The sequence below is a fragment of the Lissotriton helveticus genome, chromosome 2_1 (genome assembly GCF_964261635.1).
Source record: "Lissotriton helveticus chromosome 2_1, aLisHel1.1, whole genome shotgun sequence".
Lineage (NCBI taxonomy): Eukaryota > Metazoa > Chordata > Amphibia > Caudata > Salamandridae > Lissotriton > Lissotriton helveticus.
In genome coordinates, this window is record NC_136059.1 from 1,187,289,778 (window position 1) to 1,187,306,661 (window position 16,884).

At 44.7% G+C, this 16,884-nt stretch overlaps 1 protein-coding gene across 1 annotated transcript in view; it reads right to left on the reverse strand.

The window, feature by feature from the left end:
• Positions 1 to 16,884, reverse strand: part of LOC144818541 (alcohol dehydrogenase 1-like) — a 444,364-nt gene that overhangs the window by 217,226 nt on the left and 210,254 nt on the right. The window contains exon 5 of the mRNA XM_078676060.1: positions 15,740 to 15,959. Coding sequence (XP_078532186.1) covers positions 15,740 to 15,959 — 220 coding nt within the window. The remainder of the gene's footprint in view (positions 1 to 15,739; positions 15,960 to 16,884) is intronic.

The window sequence follows — 16,884 nt, forward strand, 5'->3', positions numbered from 1 at the left end:
AGGAATCGACATCATCCACAGGAACACCATCAGCATTTCCAGATCCACGTCGATCACAACACCACCCTCAGAGGAACACTAGTCTACAGGCCTCCGGGTACCCGACCACAGTTCAGCGAATCCATCACCGACCTCATCAGCACGCACGCCCTCGCCTCCATAGACTACATCCTCCTCGGAGACCTGAACTTCCACCTCGAGAACATCAAAAACAGCAACACCACAACTCTAATAGGCAACCTCGCCAACCTCGGACTCAAACAACTCATCTCCACACCCACCCACTCTGCCGGTCACACGCTCGACCCCATCTTCTCCGCCAGTGACCACGTCACCTTCAGCCACACCACCGAACTCCACTGGACTGACCACCACTGCATCCATTTCTCCTTCAAGAAACACAGAGCAGATAACCAACCACAACGTATCTCACAACGCAGCTGGAAAAAAGTCACCGAAGACCAGCTCAACACCACTCTCGCCCGAGGCCCCCAACCCGAGCCCTCGGATACCAACGCAGCAGCCAACAACTTCAGACAATGGATCGACGACTGCGCTAACAACCTCACCCCGATAAAGAAACCCTCCAACAGGCGCACCGACACAAGAGCCATCTGGTTCAAAGCCGACCTCCAAAACTCCAAGCACACCTGCAGAAGACTTGAGAAACACTGGCGCACTAACCAGACACCAGACTACCAGGCAGCCCTCATAAACGCCAGACGCAAACACCACCAACTCATCCGATCCACCAAAAGAACCGCCTTCAAAGAACACATCGACAACAACACACACAACAGCAGAGAGCTCTTCAACATCGTGAAAGAACTCGCCATCCCCAGCTCCTGCTCCAATGACATACCACCATCACAAGAACTCTGCTACCTTCTTCCACCGCAAGATCGCAGACATCCACAACAGTTTTGACACCCAGACACCAACGACAGACGGCTTCACCCCCGACTCTACACCCACCAAGCACATCGACACTCTACTCCCCTGGCTCAATGTCAACGACGGAGACACCATCAAAATCATGAACACCATCCACTCCGGCTCACCCTCTGACCCCTGCACCCACCACATCTTCAACAAAGCAAGCGCCATCATTGCACCCCAATTCAGGAAGATCATCAACAGATCCTTTGAGACTGCCACCTTTCCAGAAAGCTGGAAACACGCTGAGAATAAAGCCCTTCTCAAAAACCCAAGGCAAATCCAAAGGACCTCAAGAACTTCCAAACCATCTCCCTGCTCCCGTTCCCAGCGAACGTCATTGAGAAGACTGCCAACAGATAACTGATCCACTTCCTGGAGGAGGACAATGTCCTTGACTCCTCCCAATCCGGCTTCCGCAGCAATCACAGAACCGACACCGCCCTCATCGCCGCCACTGATGACATCAGAACCATACTGGACAATGGCGAAACTGCAGCCCTCATCCTCCTGGACCTCTCGGTAGCCTTCAACAACGTCTGCCACAACACCCTGCACGCATGCCTCCATGACGCAGGGATCCAAGACAAAGCCCTGGACTGGATCACCTCCTTCCTCAATGGCAGAACGCAGAGTCTCCGCCTCCCCCCCTTCAGGTCCCAAGTCACCACAATCACCTGCGGTGTACCACAAGGTTCATCCCTCAGCTCGACCCTTTTTAAAATCTACATGGCACCACTCGCTAACATCGTCCGAGCACACCACCACAACATCGTCTCACACACCAACGACACCCAGCTGATCCTCTTCCTCACCAAGAATCCTGCCACCGCCAAATCCAACCTCCACGAGGGAATTAAGGCTGTCGCTGAGTGGATGAAGACTAGCTGGCAGAAACTGAACTCAGACAAGATGGAGGTCCTCATCCTTGGTTCCACCCCCTCCGCATGGGACAACTCCTAGTGGCCGGCCACACTGGGTGTCACCCCAACACCTAGCAAGCACGCACGCAACCTGGGAGTCATCCTGGACTCAAAACTATCTATGGCACAGCCAGTCAACATGGTCTCCTCATCCTGCTTCAACACCCTCCGCATGCTCCGCAAGATCTACAGATGGATCCCTACGGAAACTAGAAAGACAGTCACCCAAGCCCTCGCCAGCAGCAGGCTGGACTACAGCAATGCCCTCTACACAGGAACCACGACCACACTCCATAAGAGACTCCAACGCATACAAAACGCCTCCACTCGCCTCATCCTTGGACTCCCTTGCCACAGCCACATCACCACCCACCTGAGAGATCTCAATTGGCTCCAGGTCATCAAGAGGATCACCTTCAAGCTCCTCACCCAAGCTCACAAAGCACTCCACAACACCGGACCAGCATACCTCAATGAACGACTGTCCTTCTACACCCCGAACCGCCAGCTCCGTTCAGCTGACCTCGCACTCGCCCTCGTCCGACGCATCTGCCGAACGACCTCTGGCAGAATATCATTCTCCCACCTCGCTGCCAAAACATGGAACACCCTCCCAATCTGCCTGCGTCAGACCCAGGACCTGCTGACCTTCAGGAGACATCTCAAGACCTGGCTGTTCGACCTGTAGCTGCTCCCCCCCTCCCTCAGAGTCTTGAGACCCTCATGGGTGAGTAGCACGCTCTACAAATGTATTAATTGATTGATTGATTGATATGTGTGCCATAATGTACTAAACATAATAGGGCAAGGACCATGCTTCACATACATATCAAAACTAAGAGTGCGTTCTGGAGGCGCTGGCTGAGCTTCTTCCAATCGAGCATCTGCAGAACAACGACGACAACACAAAGAGAAAAACTTACTGGTGCCTGGCATTTTCAAAAGGAAAACAAGTTCACTATTTATGCCTGGCAAAACAAATGCAAATGCTTTTACCCCAAAACGGTTCTCAGACTTTTCCAAATTCAAACCACAATGGTACCATATCCACAAAGAATCAAAACAGTCACCAGATATGAGTAGCACAAACAAACCGATTCTCCAAAGCCTACTCTTGAGACCAAATGGTCGGATCTAAGGGTTTCACCGTTCAGGACTCCAGACGGGATGACCACTCGGGGTGGCACTGTCCGGCAGGACGGAAGGGGCAGCTGCGAGCAATCAATGCTCCTTGCCGGCTCCCTTCCCCGTTCCACCGCGAGTCTCAGTCCCATTTCAGTGGAGGGAAGTGGCACTTCCGGTTGGTGGTTGGCGGTCTAGTTCCCAGACTGGGCCTCACTAGAAAAGGAACATGCGGAGCGCGCAGCGGATGCGCATGAGGTGGTTGCATCATACCCTTTAGGTACTGCCTTGCGCTAGCTGCTTGATGCTAATACTGTCCTGAAACTGTTAGAATTTTAAAATACTTCACTTGTGGTTTTAAATCAATTTATTAACTTTATCTGTGCACATTACTGCATTTTTTGTACTCTGTGAGCAAAACTCTGACCTCTGTGCTGATCCTCTGACCTCCTTGCGAGCTCCCTTCCCCGGTCCACCGTGGGTCTCAGTCCCGTTTGAGTGGAGGGAAGTGGCAACTTCCGGTTGGCGGTAGGCGGTCTAGTTCCCAGACCGGGTCTCACTGGAAAAGGGACATGCAGAGCAGAACGCGCAGCGGATGCACCGGCGGTGCGGCAAAGGCGCGCCAACGGCAAGCCCGTCAGCACCCGTCCACACCAGAACCCTGTCAGGAGCCAGGGACCCTGGTCGTTTTCCTATAAAACATAGCCATTTCATTCAACTATCATACAGTAGACAAGAGCTTTTTAATCTACAGACTAAACTGCCCTATATCTGTCAACAGAGTCTTGGCCATGCCCTGAAGGCCCATTCTCTTGCTGAGGCTGCCATTTCCAAGCAACTTTCAATTTATCTAGTTGCTCAAGTGATCCTTCCTCGAATACCACTCACAGAGGGTGGAAAAACATGTTATGCAACATCAGGTCTCTGCCAAAACATTCAATTGAAGTCTGGGACCTTGGGTCTTCAGCCCAACCTGAGATAGACTTTCTTGCTGAAACGTGCATAAAACCCCACACGGTCCCTGTTATAACCTTAGGTACACCAGATATAAAATGATTAGATTAGACAGGCCCATAAAAACCGGGTGGGGGGGGGGTGGTATTAACATCTCTGCTTTAGATCAACGTAGGGATGCGACGGTAGAGATGTTGGTCTTTAGGATAGACTCGCCCCCACAGGGGAGCTGGAAAGGGGCACTAATCTACCGTCCCCCCCCAGGTCCTCTATTGGACTTTTCCATACAACTGGTGGAAGATTTAGCTCCTCATATAAATGGGGGAAATATTTTTTATTATTAGGAGATTTTAATGTCCATAGCGAATGCCACTCCAACCCAGATGTTCAGACTCTTCTGGCAGATGTATCCCTCTAGGTTTGCTGCAGCCTAATGAGGGGCTGACTCTTATAGCTGCCCATACTTTGGACATCCTATTTTCTAACTCCTCCAAGATCAAGTGCAAACCTCCTCAACAACTCTCTTGGTCAGACCATTCAGTTATTGAATTTGATATCCAGCCCTTTAATAATCTAAAAACTCATAACCAAGCTGTACCGTATCTGCGAAGGCAGTGGCAGAAGCTGTCAGCAGAAAATGTTCAAAGTATATTCATGAAGCCCCAATTCTCGGCATCAGACCATATTGAGGAAGATCTGTCGAAATTCAATTTGGTGGTCATTACAGCTATTGACGATATTGTGCCGCATAAATCCTTTCTGAGTCAATCTAAAAGCCCGCAAGCCGCCTGATTTACCCCCCTCTTGTGAAGTCAGAAACAACTATGTAGGAAACTGGACAGAGTATGGTGCTCCTCACACAATGAGGTGGATAGGGATAAGTATTGCGTTTCCCTGACCAGCTACCATAAAAAAATAAGGTAGCTCGCAAAACACACCTAATGTCTCAGTTAACTCAGGCTGGTAACTCTTCAAAAATTTTGTATCAAATTCTTCATTCCTTCACCAATCCTAATGCATGTGAAATCTTGGAGATTCCCTCCCAAAAACTGTGTGATGATATTGCTCTATACGTTTCCCAAAAGATAGAACTCATCTACAGTAAAATCACAGCAGCTCGTAATCCGTTGCAGATTCTTATGGCTTTGGGCCATTTGGAAACGGTGAATCAGCAAAAGTTAGAGCTTTTTCCTTCCATTACCTTAGTAGAGGTTGAAACTCTGACCCACAGGATAAAATCTGGATCCCCTACGGATCATTTTCCAGCCAAACTCATTCCATCTTTGGATAATCAGCTCTCCCCCATGGTGCAGTCTCTTGCCAATCTCTCTTTCCCAGAGTGCCATATCCCACGGGAATGGAATATTGCCCAGGTTAGACCCATCCGCAAGATATTCAATATTCCATGGACTGACCTCTCTAACCTCCGTCCCATCTCTCTTCTTCCATTCTGGTGCAAGATAATGGAGAAATATGTGAACACTCGAACTGACTGGATGTTTAGATCATTCCCAGTTCGGTTTTAGGCCCAAATACAGCACCGAATCTGCATTACTTACAGTAACGGATAACAGGCCATTCTATGATTCTGGTGCTGTTGGACCTATCCGCGGCGTTCGACACAGTTTCCCATAGTGTCTTGCTCAGAAGATTGGAGGAAGTTGGGTTAAGAGACTCAGCCCTATCCTGGATGAAAAGTTTCTTGTCGTATCGCTCTCAGATTGTTAATCTGGGCCCGTATCAGTAGGCTTCGGTGGATGTGACCAAGGGAGTACCCCAGGGCTCATGTTTGAGCCCAACTCTTTTTAACATCTATATTTCTCCCTTGGCCAACCTCATGAGCACTTATGGGTTCATCCCCATATCATGTGCCGATGATACTCAGCTCCTCTTCCCATTCAATACATTTTCATCCTCGGTGCAATTGACCTTCTCTAATGGGATGAGGGCCAGATCGCACTGGATGTGGAATAATTTCCTCCAGTGCAATGTAGGTGTAGCGGGGAGCACTTGCCGAGTGAAGGGATGACACCTGTTGTAGACTGGTGGGTCCCTGATGTGGATGCACCTTCCTCTTTTCCTTCAAATCAGGACGAGTGGAGTTTGGGCTCCCAGTCGTCGTGGAAAAACAACAAAGACGAAAATCAGGACGGGCCTTTTAATTGGGCGTCTGTAGAAGAGGAAAACACACCCTTGAATTACGTTTTTACTGCGGGATTGGTCAAAAAGGAGGAAGCCAGTAGTCCAGCGTGTGACGTCACCGAACGAGGAAGTTTGGAGTGGAGACGAACGAGAGAAAGAATCGAAGGATATGGAGAGCAAGTGTACCGGGAGGAGGACGCGAAAGAAGAACGAAGCGAGGCTCCAGCGGAGGACGGTCCAAAGGCAGGAGGCCACCGACACCACGCGTCGCCCAGCCACACTCACAGGGGAGTGTGGCTCACCCAGGTACGGCAGCGCGTAACCAGCTGGCTTGGGAGGAGGGGAGGTGCTCCTCAGTAGTTACGAGGGCGCGTAGTTCAATACTGTATACGTGACACGCTTTGTACATACTTCGAGTGCTCCCCCTCCCTGTCCTGTACCTGATTACCTTTCCCCACACACTCCCACTCCTCACAGTAACTCCACCACGTGTACATACTTTGTAAAATACACGTTGCACGTGCTCCTATCACACCCCGGTCCTTCCCCCTGGGAAACGGTATTACAACAAGTATAAACTTTAATTGGTGCTCATTTCTCCCCACGCATGTCCTACGGTGGCGTAACCGAGGCGGAGCGGACAATTGAGGACCACAAGCAAGAGAGAAGGCGGACTCCACCCAGCACCAGAGGAATTAACCCAGCAATATTGTCCAGAGAAAGACTGTCCCAAAGGAAAAAGAAAACCTTCATAAAAATAAAACCGTATATACCGAGGTCTGTTCTCCGTGCCCTTTCTTCTCCCCCCTCGCCCCAACAACAGTAGGAAAGACTGACATCATGCTTTTTAGAGAGGCTCCCCTTCCATGGACTCCGGATTGGTGGCCGACGGATCTGGGCCCCTTTCCCTCTCCTAAGCTCACAGTTAAAAACCTGGGGATTCGCCTACACCGTGATCTTAGCCTGAAAGATACAGGTTACCCAAACAGCGGGTTCCTGCTTTCATTTAATCGGTCTGCTACGTCGAGTCTTCCCCTTACTTCCTGATTCTTCCCGTACAACCCTAGTTCAGGCGATGGTTTTAAGTCGCCTGGACTACTGCAATGGTCTGCTTATTTTGGCTAATGATGCCTTGCTCAGCAGACTGCACGGTGGTGCAGAACACGGCGGCACGGTTGGTCCTTAATGTTCCACCTCGGACCCCTTCCCTTCCCCTTCTTGTGAAATTGCATTGGCTTCCTATCCGTCAAGGGATTAACTTCAAAACATGATGTATCATCCATAGGTCTCTGGTTAATCTGGGCCCCTCCTACCTCGCCGTAATTCTTTTGCCTTATGTTCCCCCAGATCCCTAGGTTCAGGTGCTAAACACCTTTTGGTGGTACCTCGAGTAAAAAGGGCCAGATTAGGAGGTAGAGCCCTCTCATATCACGGGCCCCAACTCTGGAATGAGCTTCCGCTCCCCTTAAAACATTGCTCTGAACATTTGCAGTTCAGGAAAATGCTTAAGACCTTCCTGTTCTGTCGCTGCTGCCATTCCTCACAGTTCTGCTGAAGCGCAGAGATACCCCTTCCGGGGTCGGTTCTAGCGGTATACAAACAATTACAAATCAGAATACAAATACAGGGATCCTTGAACAGTAATTCTGACCCGACGATAGTCTCGACCTCCCCCCGTCCGCAGGAAAGGGGATGGGTCACTCACCCGAAGAAATCCCTGTTGGGGGCCGACTGAAGGAAGTGGCCTGATTAGGGTCACTCGGGTCACTAATTGCCAACTCTCAGCCTTCCATACCAAATGAAGAGTCGGTCCAACAGTAGAGAATACAACCCAATATTTGTTTATTCAGGTACCCTCAGAGTGGAGCCCAGTCTGCCCAGTCGCTAGGAGTGCTGCAGAGGGAATGACATCAGCAAGCATAGAGATACATAATGTACATTTCGGAACCAATGAAGGCACGCCCATCATGGAACTTTCCAAGCAGATGCAGCTAAACAATGAGGCCGGGCACACACGATATGCTACTCAAGGTTGCTCTGCCAGTACCCACCACTAGACAAGTGGGAGAAGGCCTCTATCTAGTTGGAATGGTATGCACTAATAAGAACAGTCTATTCATTAGTGAAGCAAGACTCAACCTTGGAGAAACGCAACTAAGCAGAGGCTTTTTCTCTGAAATAGCAGTAGGTTAGTTTCGATTATAACTCAAAATGGTGGTCATATAAAAAATGGTGCCACGAATGCTTACTTACATAGAACAATGTGCAATCATGAATTTTTCTATTCCAAAAAGCTTTATTCAACAGTTCGTGTCATAAAAGAAGATCACAATAAAACAGAATGATTTCCAGACATAAAAATTAAATAGTTACAAAAAGAACAAAAGTGTTTAAAATTGTTTACAGCAAACATGATCGCAAGTAAAGCACGTTCTCAGTTTAAAAAAGAAAGTGCATACCATGATAGGGTTGATAAACGATAGAGTGTAAAGGTAGCTAAGGAAGCTTATTTTCATACATCACCTCAAAAGTTTTGCTGGGGCTCTAAGTCAAGTAGAGTTTAGAGGTATTTCAAGTAACAAAAATATTGAGGGAAATAATTATCCACATCCAGCTCAAAAACTTGGTTACTGCAATTGTAATACACATCAATGTCTCAGTACACAATATTCTCAGTGCAATGTTACTCGTTCTAGTGCCCAGGTTCCAGCAAATAGGCATCAGCCACGCTTTACGAGGGCCAGCGTAGGCAGGGCAAACAATCAGGACATGGGCATAAGACTCTTCCTGTACCTCACAAAAGGGGCATTTGCTGTTACCTGATTTGACCCATTTTGCTGTGTATGTTCCTAAAGGCAAAACACCCACTCTGAATTGGAAGTACAACTTCCGGTCAAAAGGTTTGGATATAATGTCCCAATACTGCTCCAAGCTTGGCCACGGTTTGACTGTTAAAAAAGCCCCTGTTAACATAGAACTGTTACTATTTCAGTGTCTGTTGTTGTACACCAGTTCCCAGTATCTTTCTTTTATGATTTCTTTGGAGGGAAATTGGCAGCTCATTGGATTTTCCCACAGGGTCCACATGCTAATACTCAATAGGGAAGCTCTGACCTCTCTTGACCAACTGATTTTAGGACAGCAGTCTGCCATGATTATGTCCCTAAGGCGTGCAGCGTATGTTGACAATTCGGATGTACACCAGATTCTATGCTAATACAAGATAGAGCATAGCCTGGCAAGATCAGCCAATGCCTTCCTGCCTAAATCTTGCAGCATTTGTAGGACCGGGGTGCTTTGGGGGGGAGCAGTGATGTTTCACGGAAACCCATTTTCAGCTATGGTTAACTGAGACAAGTTCTCAAACCCCCAGAGTTCCAACCAGTATAGCACTGAGCTCACTACTTTCTTGTTATCGATTTGTAGGACCGGGCTTACTGGCTTGGTTAGAGAGGCATTAAAATCACTATATAAAACTCCTGATAACTGCAGATGTTTCAGAGTGGCAGTATCAATCTGGCACCCCATCTCCATAACTTTTTGCAGGATAACCCCCAGATAGGTAAATGTGCTGACTTGTTACAGTGACCGCCTGCCCAAGAGTATGCCTCCTTTAAAAGATCTATGTTGATTGAAGGTCATTAATTTAATTTTGTTTTTGCCACATTAATTTCCAAGCCCAGCAGGGAGCAAAACATTTCGAAAAGAATTAAAGCTCACGGTAGACCACTAGGGATTTTAGAAATAATTAATGTATAATTGGCTAACATTAAAATAGTTAAAAACTTGGCAATCCCATTCATAAAAAGGGAGAATACAGTAGGGGCCAAGATGCAGGCTTGGCGCACACCCTTCTCTACAGAAAAAAAGACTAGTGACATTACCCTGCCTACCCCAGCGTATTGGGGCAAAATTAGCCTCATGGAGGCAAGCTATAAGGGAGAGCAATTCAGGGGGTATCCCTAGCTCCTGTAACATGACCCAAAGTTTGCTGGGCGAGATCAGGTGAAATGCTGACTTAAGGTCGATAAAGGCAGGGTACATGCTACCCTTGCCTAAGACCACGGTCTGCCAGTGTATTAACCTAAACCGAAACACCTGGTCGATCATGCTAATGTGATCCCAAAAGCCCGCCAGTAACGGAGTGATAATTTCATGTTACTCTATCCAGTCTTGGGCCTTATCCAGCAGCAATCAAGCTACCATCTTTTGGAAGGAGTCATAATTACCTGGGAGGGACTTATCACCCTTTTTATACACTGGAATAATCTCGGCCCCTCTCCAGGAATCAGGGACAGTGGCCCCAAGAGCAATTGCATTTGCCAGCAACAGGATATACCTATTCCACTTAGGCTTGTCATGGAGAAAAATATTGCCCGGGATGCCATCTATCCCCGTCGCTCCACCCCCTGTAATTGCGATGAAAGCCCCATTAACATCAGCTGCAAAAAAAACCTTATCTGAATAGTTTATGTGAGGGAGCGCTATGACATTAACCTCTTCGGCACCATTTGCATATTGGGATTCAAAATGGTTAACCCATTGATCCTGGGCTACATGATTCTGTGGCTGTGGTTGATGTCCACCCCTACCTCATTTAACCAGGCTCCAGAATAATTGGGAATTATTATTGGCACATGCCGATCTGAGGATCTGCCATCTATTTTCATTCCATTACTTTTTTGCCTTCACCTGGGCCCTCCTATATTTTGTCCTTGCGGTCCGTACACTATTTGGCTCTTTCAATCTAGTCGCTTCTCCAAGATGTCTGAAAGCCATTTTACATACATCATTGAACCAATAGCACAGGTTATTTTGAGGGGTGCATTTGGTCCTGCATTCTTTGATAAAATAGGAGCCCAATTTAAGAACAAATGTATTATGCGATGCAGTGATAGCTATAGGAAAATCAGAGCTGGTGGAGAGGGCCTCTAATTCGGCTAATATATGCACGGTTTTCAAAGCAATGTACGCTAGGATGTCTAGTTTCTCTGGGACCATTTCCCATTTGAGATGTCTCAAATCATTGGTAGGAACCAGGTCACAGGTGATGAGCTGATTATCAGATTCTAAGGATTTATATTGGGACACTAATTTAAAAGTGGAACATAGTGGGTTGTGATCGCTCTCCAAGCTATCCCTCACCACCATGTCCAAAAGGGCGTGCCATAGCTTTAGATTAATGAACAAATAGTCAATACAACTCGGATTATGGCCATTGTTAAAGGTGTTCGTCCTGTGTCTACCAGAGGGCGTTCTTCCATTAGCTGCCTGCAAGCCTTTTTCTAGGAAGATGGCTTTAATTTGGATTGCAACATCTGTCCACCATTTAGCAGGTGCTAGGTTGAGGCTTGTAATTCCCTACTGAACATGTTCCTCCCTCGGAAGTACCTAGTCTTCACTACCAAGAGGCTCGAAGGTTGAATTAAAGTCCCCTGCAACTATCCCAAGAGAGTTTTGAGACAATTTCCAAAAAGGTCATCAAGGTCCTGATCTCCTACCCCCACTATGCCCCCTAGCATACATGTTGTAGATGTAGATGTTCCCAAGGGGTCGCCCCAGCAGCTGAACGGCAAGAATGTCATTACACAGGGACAGGCGCTCCTGGATCTAATAGCCAATAACCTGCCTAGCCTGGTTGTAAGCCCCTCTGATTGGTGACCTTTGCCCCCACTTATAGCCGGAATGTGATAGTTTAGCTACCCAAGATAGTAAAGAGGGTCTACTAGCCATGTTTCTTGAAAAAGGCAAATGTCATGCTGTTCTATAAAAAATTGTCACTCTGGGGATATGCCCATGGACCTTAAGCCAGCTATGTTCAAAGACAGTAAATCTAGTCTATGGCAATGTATGGTGGTACTCAGTTTGCTCGTTACACCTTAGGACTGAGTTTCCCGCAATATCCAACCAGGGCATACAAATTTTTACCACTCCCTTTCGGCCTTGCGTCGGCCGGGAGTTTATTTCAGAAACTCATGGATCCACTATTTTGTGAAATTAGTGGTGTACAGCCTTATTTCAATGATATTTTGATTTACGCAAAATCAGTAGAGGAACATAATATGATTTTAAAACAAGTTCTTTCAATTTTGATGTAAAAAAATATGACTGTTCATAATGATAAGTGTAAGTTTGCAGTCCAGGAATTGGAATATTTGGGTCACACAGTTTCCAATCAAGGAATCAACCCTAAGTTTTCAGTTATTAGGGCCATTGAGGACGCCACACACCCCACTGATAAAGATTCCTTACGATCTTTCTTAGGATTGTCAGAGTATTACGCCAGATTTCTTCCCTCCTATGCTCAGGTAGTTGAGCCTTTACGCGTGGTCCTGAGGAAAGGTAAAAGTTGTAGCTGGTCTACTGACCTTGAAAAAAAGTTCTGTGATGTGAAGAAATTAATTGTGTCTTCTCAAGCTTTACACGTTTTCAGGGACAATTGTACATCTATCATAACTGTAGATGCTAGTATTTCAGGCCTTGGGGCAGTACTGACACAAAGAGTAAAAGGTCACGAACAAACTGTAGGTTTTGCATCAAGATCACTCAAGTCATTTGAACAACAGTACAGTGCAATCGAAAGAGAAGCATTGGCATGCGTGTGGGCAGTGCAAATATTTTAAATGTATATTTGGGGTCGGAAGTTTGAACTTGTAACATATCCCTGATTGATATTTTTGACAAGGTAAATTCTTCTTGTATGTCAGCCAGGTTGATGAGGTTAGTGTCCAGATTACAGGAGTTCCACTTCAATATTAAACATATCCAAGGCAGGAAGAATTTCCGAGGTGACTGTCTTTCAAGATTGTCAATGCTCAGAGATGATGACGAGGATATCTCTTCTGAGGATATCGAGTGTGTTGCAGTAGTGGATGCAGTTTGTGAATATGGTTGCGTTTTGTCAGAAAAAGATTGAAAGTTGGCTTGTGAGAAAGAGGTAGTTCCTTAGAAAATCATTGATTATTCTACTCATTGCTGGCCTGAGTCTAGGTGCTTAGAAGGTAATTTGCGTATATTTGCCCAAATTTCTGAAGAACTTTCAGTAGAGATCGGAATTGTTCGGAGGGGGGGAAAAATGTGTTTCCTCATCTCATTTACAGCCTTTAATTGTGAACGAGGCGCACCTGGTTCATTTAGGGGTCACTAAAACCATTATGAAAATAACTGGTGGCCTTCTTTTGGATACTCAGGTGAGAAAGGCAATTGATGATTGTCCTGGGTGCCTTTTATCAGATAAACACTGGCAAACTCTAAGAGTTCCTTTACACCCCACTGAATTTCCATGCACTTCTTGGGAAAAATTTGGTCTCGATTTTTCTGGCCTCTATTCCGTTTTAAATCAAGAAAAGCAATATGTTATTTCGATGGTTGATTATCATTCAAAGTGGATGTGCCATGATTTTGTAAAAGCTGCTGATACTGACTCAACAATTTCATTTTTAAGTAAGATTTTCCATTTGGAAGGATCCCCCAAGGTCATCGTTATTGATAACAGTACCCACTTTGTGTCCGAAAAGATGTGCACATTTTTGAAAGAGTTAGATATTAAACAACTTAAATTCGCTTTATATTCACCTTCATAGAACGGTTTGGTGGAGAGAGGAAATAAAGTGATCAAAGAAGGGATACAAACAGCGATGGTCTCTAATCTTAATGTTGAAGATTTAATTAAGCAGAAAGTTTGGAGTTACAACACCGCACCTCACTGTACCACTGGAATCTCACCTTTTACTTTATTAAGAGGCAGGGAGGCACATTCTGTTTTGTTTCCAACATGGTTACAAAATATTGTTGGGGAGAAGAAAATTAATTTGAAAGAAGTTTGTGAGAGTGTGAATGACAAACAAGCCCAAATGAAAGTTAATTTAGATAAAAAATGCAATTCGTTCAATGTGGATGTTCTGGGAGGTGACTGGGTTATAATAAAAAAAAGCCAAACACAATTAGAAAAGGAGAATCAAAATTCCTTGACCCAGTTCAAGTTCTTAAAGTTAGCAAGGGGGCTGCTTTTATTGATAGGAAAGGGTGGTGGAACAAGAAACAACATGTAAAGGTATCTCCTCGACAGGTGGAGATATGCAGAGTGGGCATGGGAGAGTGGAAGAGGATTTAGATTGGAGTCACAGGTTAGATTTGTCTAGAAAAGACAAAATTCCATCTCAAACTTCTCTAACGCCTTTTCCTTCCTCTACTTGTTCAAATGCTCAAAATGTTTATACATGTTCTTCTCAAGGTCGTTCAATTAAGATTTCAAAAAGATTTTATGGTTTTGTCAGATAGTAAGAAATATGAGTTACACATCCCTTCATTATTTTTTTTATTTATGTTTTTAAATTATTTTTTTATTGAAAGGGGGAAGGTGGTGTAGTGGTAAGGGTGCATCGTGCGAGTATCGCACAATATTTTTGGGACTTTAATTGTTCACGCGCATGTTGTGCGTAATGTCTCATGCAACTTGTATTTTAATTATGTGGCTCATGCATGGTGGATCTGTTTAGTGGAGGTTCGAATGATGCCTTTCAGTCACCGTTTGGCTTTCCACTGAAGGGATGCCCCGTATGCTGGGTGGAGTTATATTCCAATAAACTCCTTCTTCAAACTTCATCGGATTTCCTGGATTTCTTACTTTTACAGGATGTCAGATCAATGCCATAATGCAACAGAGTACCCAATGTCTCCCCTTCTACCTCCACTCAATCTTGGCTATCAAATAATTCAGACAATCCACTCAACCCCTCCTTGATCCTAGCAGATACAATGATGCTGCCACCGGTCTACTGCTCTTATTCAGCATGCCTGATGGCTCCTATGACCCTGCCACGTGACTGCTGCTGTCACTTTGCACGGTCATAGGTTCGTGATGTAGCCGCCAGGCTACTGCTAACACTCAGCACACTTGCTGGCTTTAGCCAAGTCTGTAGGTCTGGCTCATATCTAAAAATGCAAGACAGTCCTACTGACTTTGCCAATACTTCTTTCCGTATGAAAAATGTTCTCGCCTTGAGCAAAAAGTCAAAAGAAGAACACAATTTGAAGATTTATAATCTTAGTAAAAGAGGGGCTTTCTAAATGCACCACCTTGTTCATGAACTGGAACTAGTGTCATGTATAGTGCAGAGGCTAAACGTATTCTCTACTTGAAAGCTAAAACAAAAATGGCAGCACCGAAAATAGGGGAAATTATATATAGGATGAGATGTGAGCAGAGAAAGCAAAAAGGTAGGGAGATATCAAGAAGAGGTGAAGAAATTAACAAACCGAAAGATGCAAAAAAGAAGGACAATGATATACGCCGAGGAAGAGGACAGTGAGAATAAGAAGGGAGGACAAAGGGATTAAGGAAAGGAAGGGTGCAGGAGAGAGTATAGCAAAAAAAATAGGGGAACACAAATACAAATTACATAAAGAAAGTAAAAGGACAGAAGCGAAGGGAAGAAAGGGAAGTAAAAGTAAAAGCAGAAAGTGGGTAAAAATACATAAAGAGAAAAAGATGTTGGGCAGATGAGAGTTTCAGGAAGCAGGTTCCATAAATTAAAAGATAAGTGTAGTAAACCTTCTTGCATATGTTTCTGGAGGTAATATAAGGTATTGTGCCTCAAAGTCACAAAAATAAACAAATTCATGTATTGAGAGGTAAAATTGCTATCATAAGAGGTCATTACTTTGGCAATGTTAGTTGCAGATCCGTATCCAGTAGAAAATCCACATCCAATTAGACAAACTTTCTCCAGAGGTGCGGCAGCATCGATTTTAGCCACATAAATTTCATTGACAACCGTGTACTCTGTGAAGGTGCTGGTGCCAGCCAAATTATGAATCAGCTTCCCTTTGCAGCTAAACCTGCTGGTGTTGTCATCCATCAGCCCAGTAAATTTCCCAAATCTGAGTAAAGGAAAAATAAACAACAAGGTTAACTGAGTCCGTTTTCAAATTAAGGGCCTTATCACGTCTGAAAAACTAGAATTGGAGCTACAAGGGCTAGTACGAATGGTTCTGGCTGTTTTTCCAAAACTGTTTACAGGCATCAAGAGCTTCAGGACTAGGAATAAGGAATGACATGCTCGAATTTTCTTATTTATGGTGTTCAGGATTCCGAGTACCTATATGTTCTCGTTTTCAGCAGGTGAAAAGGGCAGTGGAAAACTCAAACGGCCCTAGTCACAAAGGTACATTTGTATGTGCAGATTTAACCATAAATACAATGAGTCTTGCACGTAGTTTAAAGAGACAATTTATTTTGGTAGTCACTAATTCTGACTGTAGATTTACACCCAAGTAAAGATTTATATGTCTCAGGCCTCTTGAAACCAGGGACTGGAGACATCTAAGAATTTACGATTGTAAAGTTACAGCTAGTAGCTTTACACTTGTAAACAGAGAGCTCTAGGACCTCCACCACTGGGGTAGAGATCTATCTCCCTATGGCAAAGAACAGGAAAAATGATAGTGTATTAGTTATTTTAAAAAAAAAATATTCAACATATATTACTATAAAACAAAATTGTTGGTGAGTTTAAAATTATTAATATTAATGTAAAACTAATAAAATAAAATGTTACGATACTGTATCTAATCAAATTGAAGATTTATTAATTATTCAATTAATCAAACATATATGATTTTAATGTATAACATTTTTTTGAGCAAAATGTAAAAATAAATTACCTAATTAGCATTCTAATATTTCAATAATACGTAATAAATCTATTTAAAGGTTGTGGTAAATTAATATACATTTTTATTTTATTAAACGTTTAATCATTTAAGTAGCATCTTTTAAAAAAAAAATATTAATCATTACTTTTAA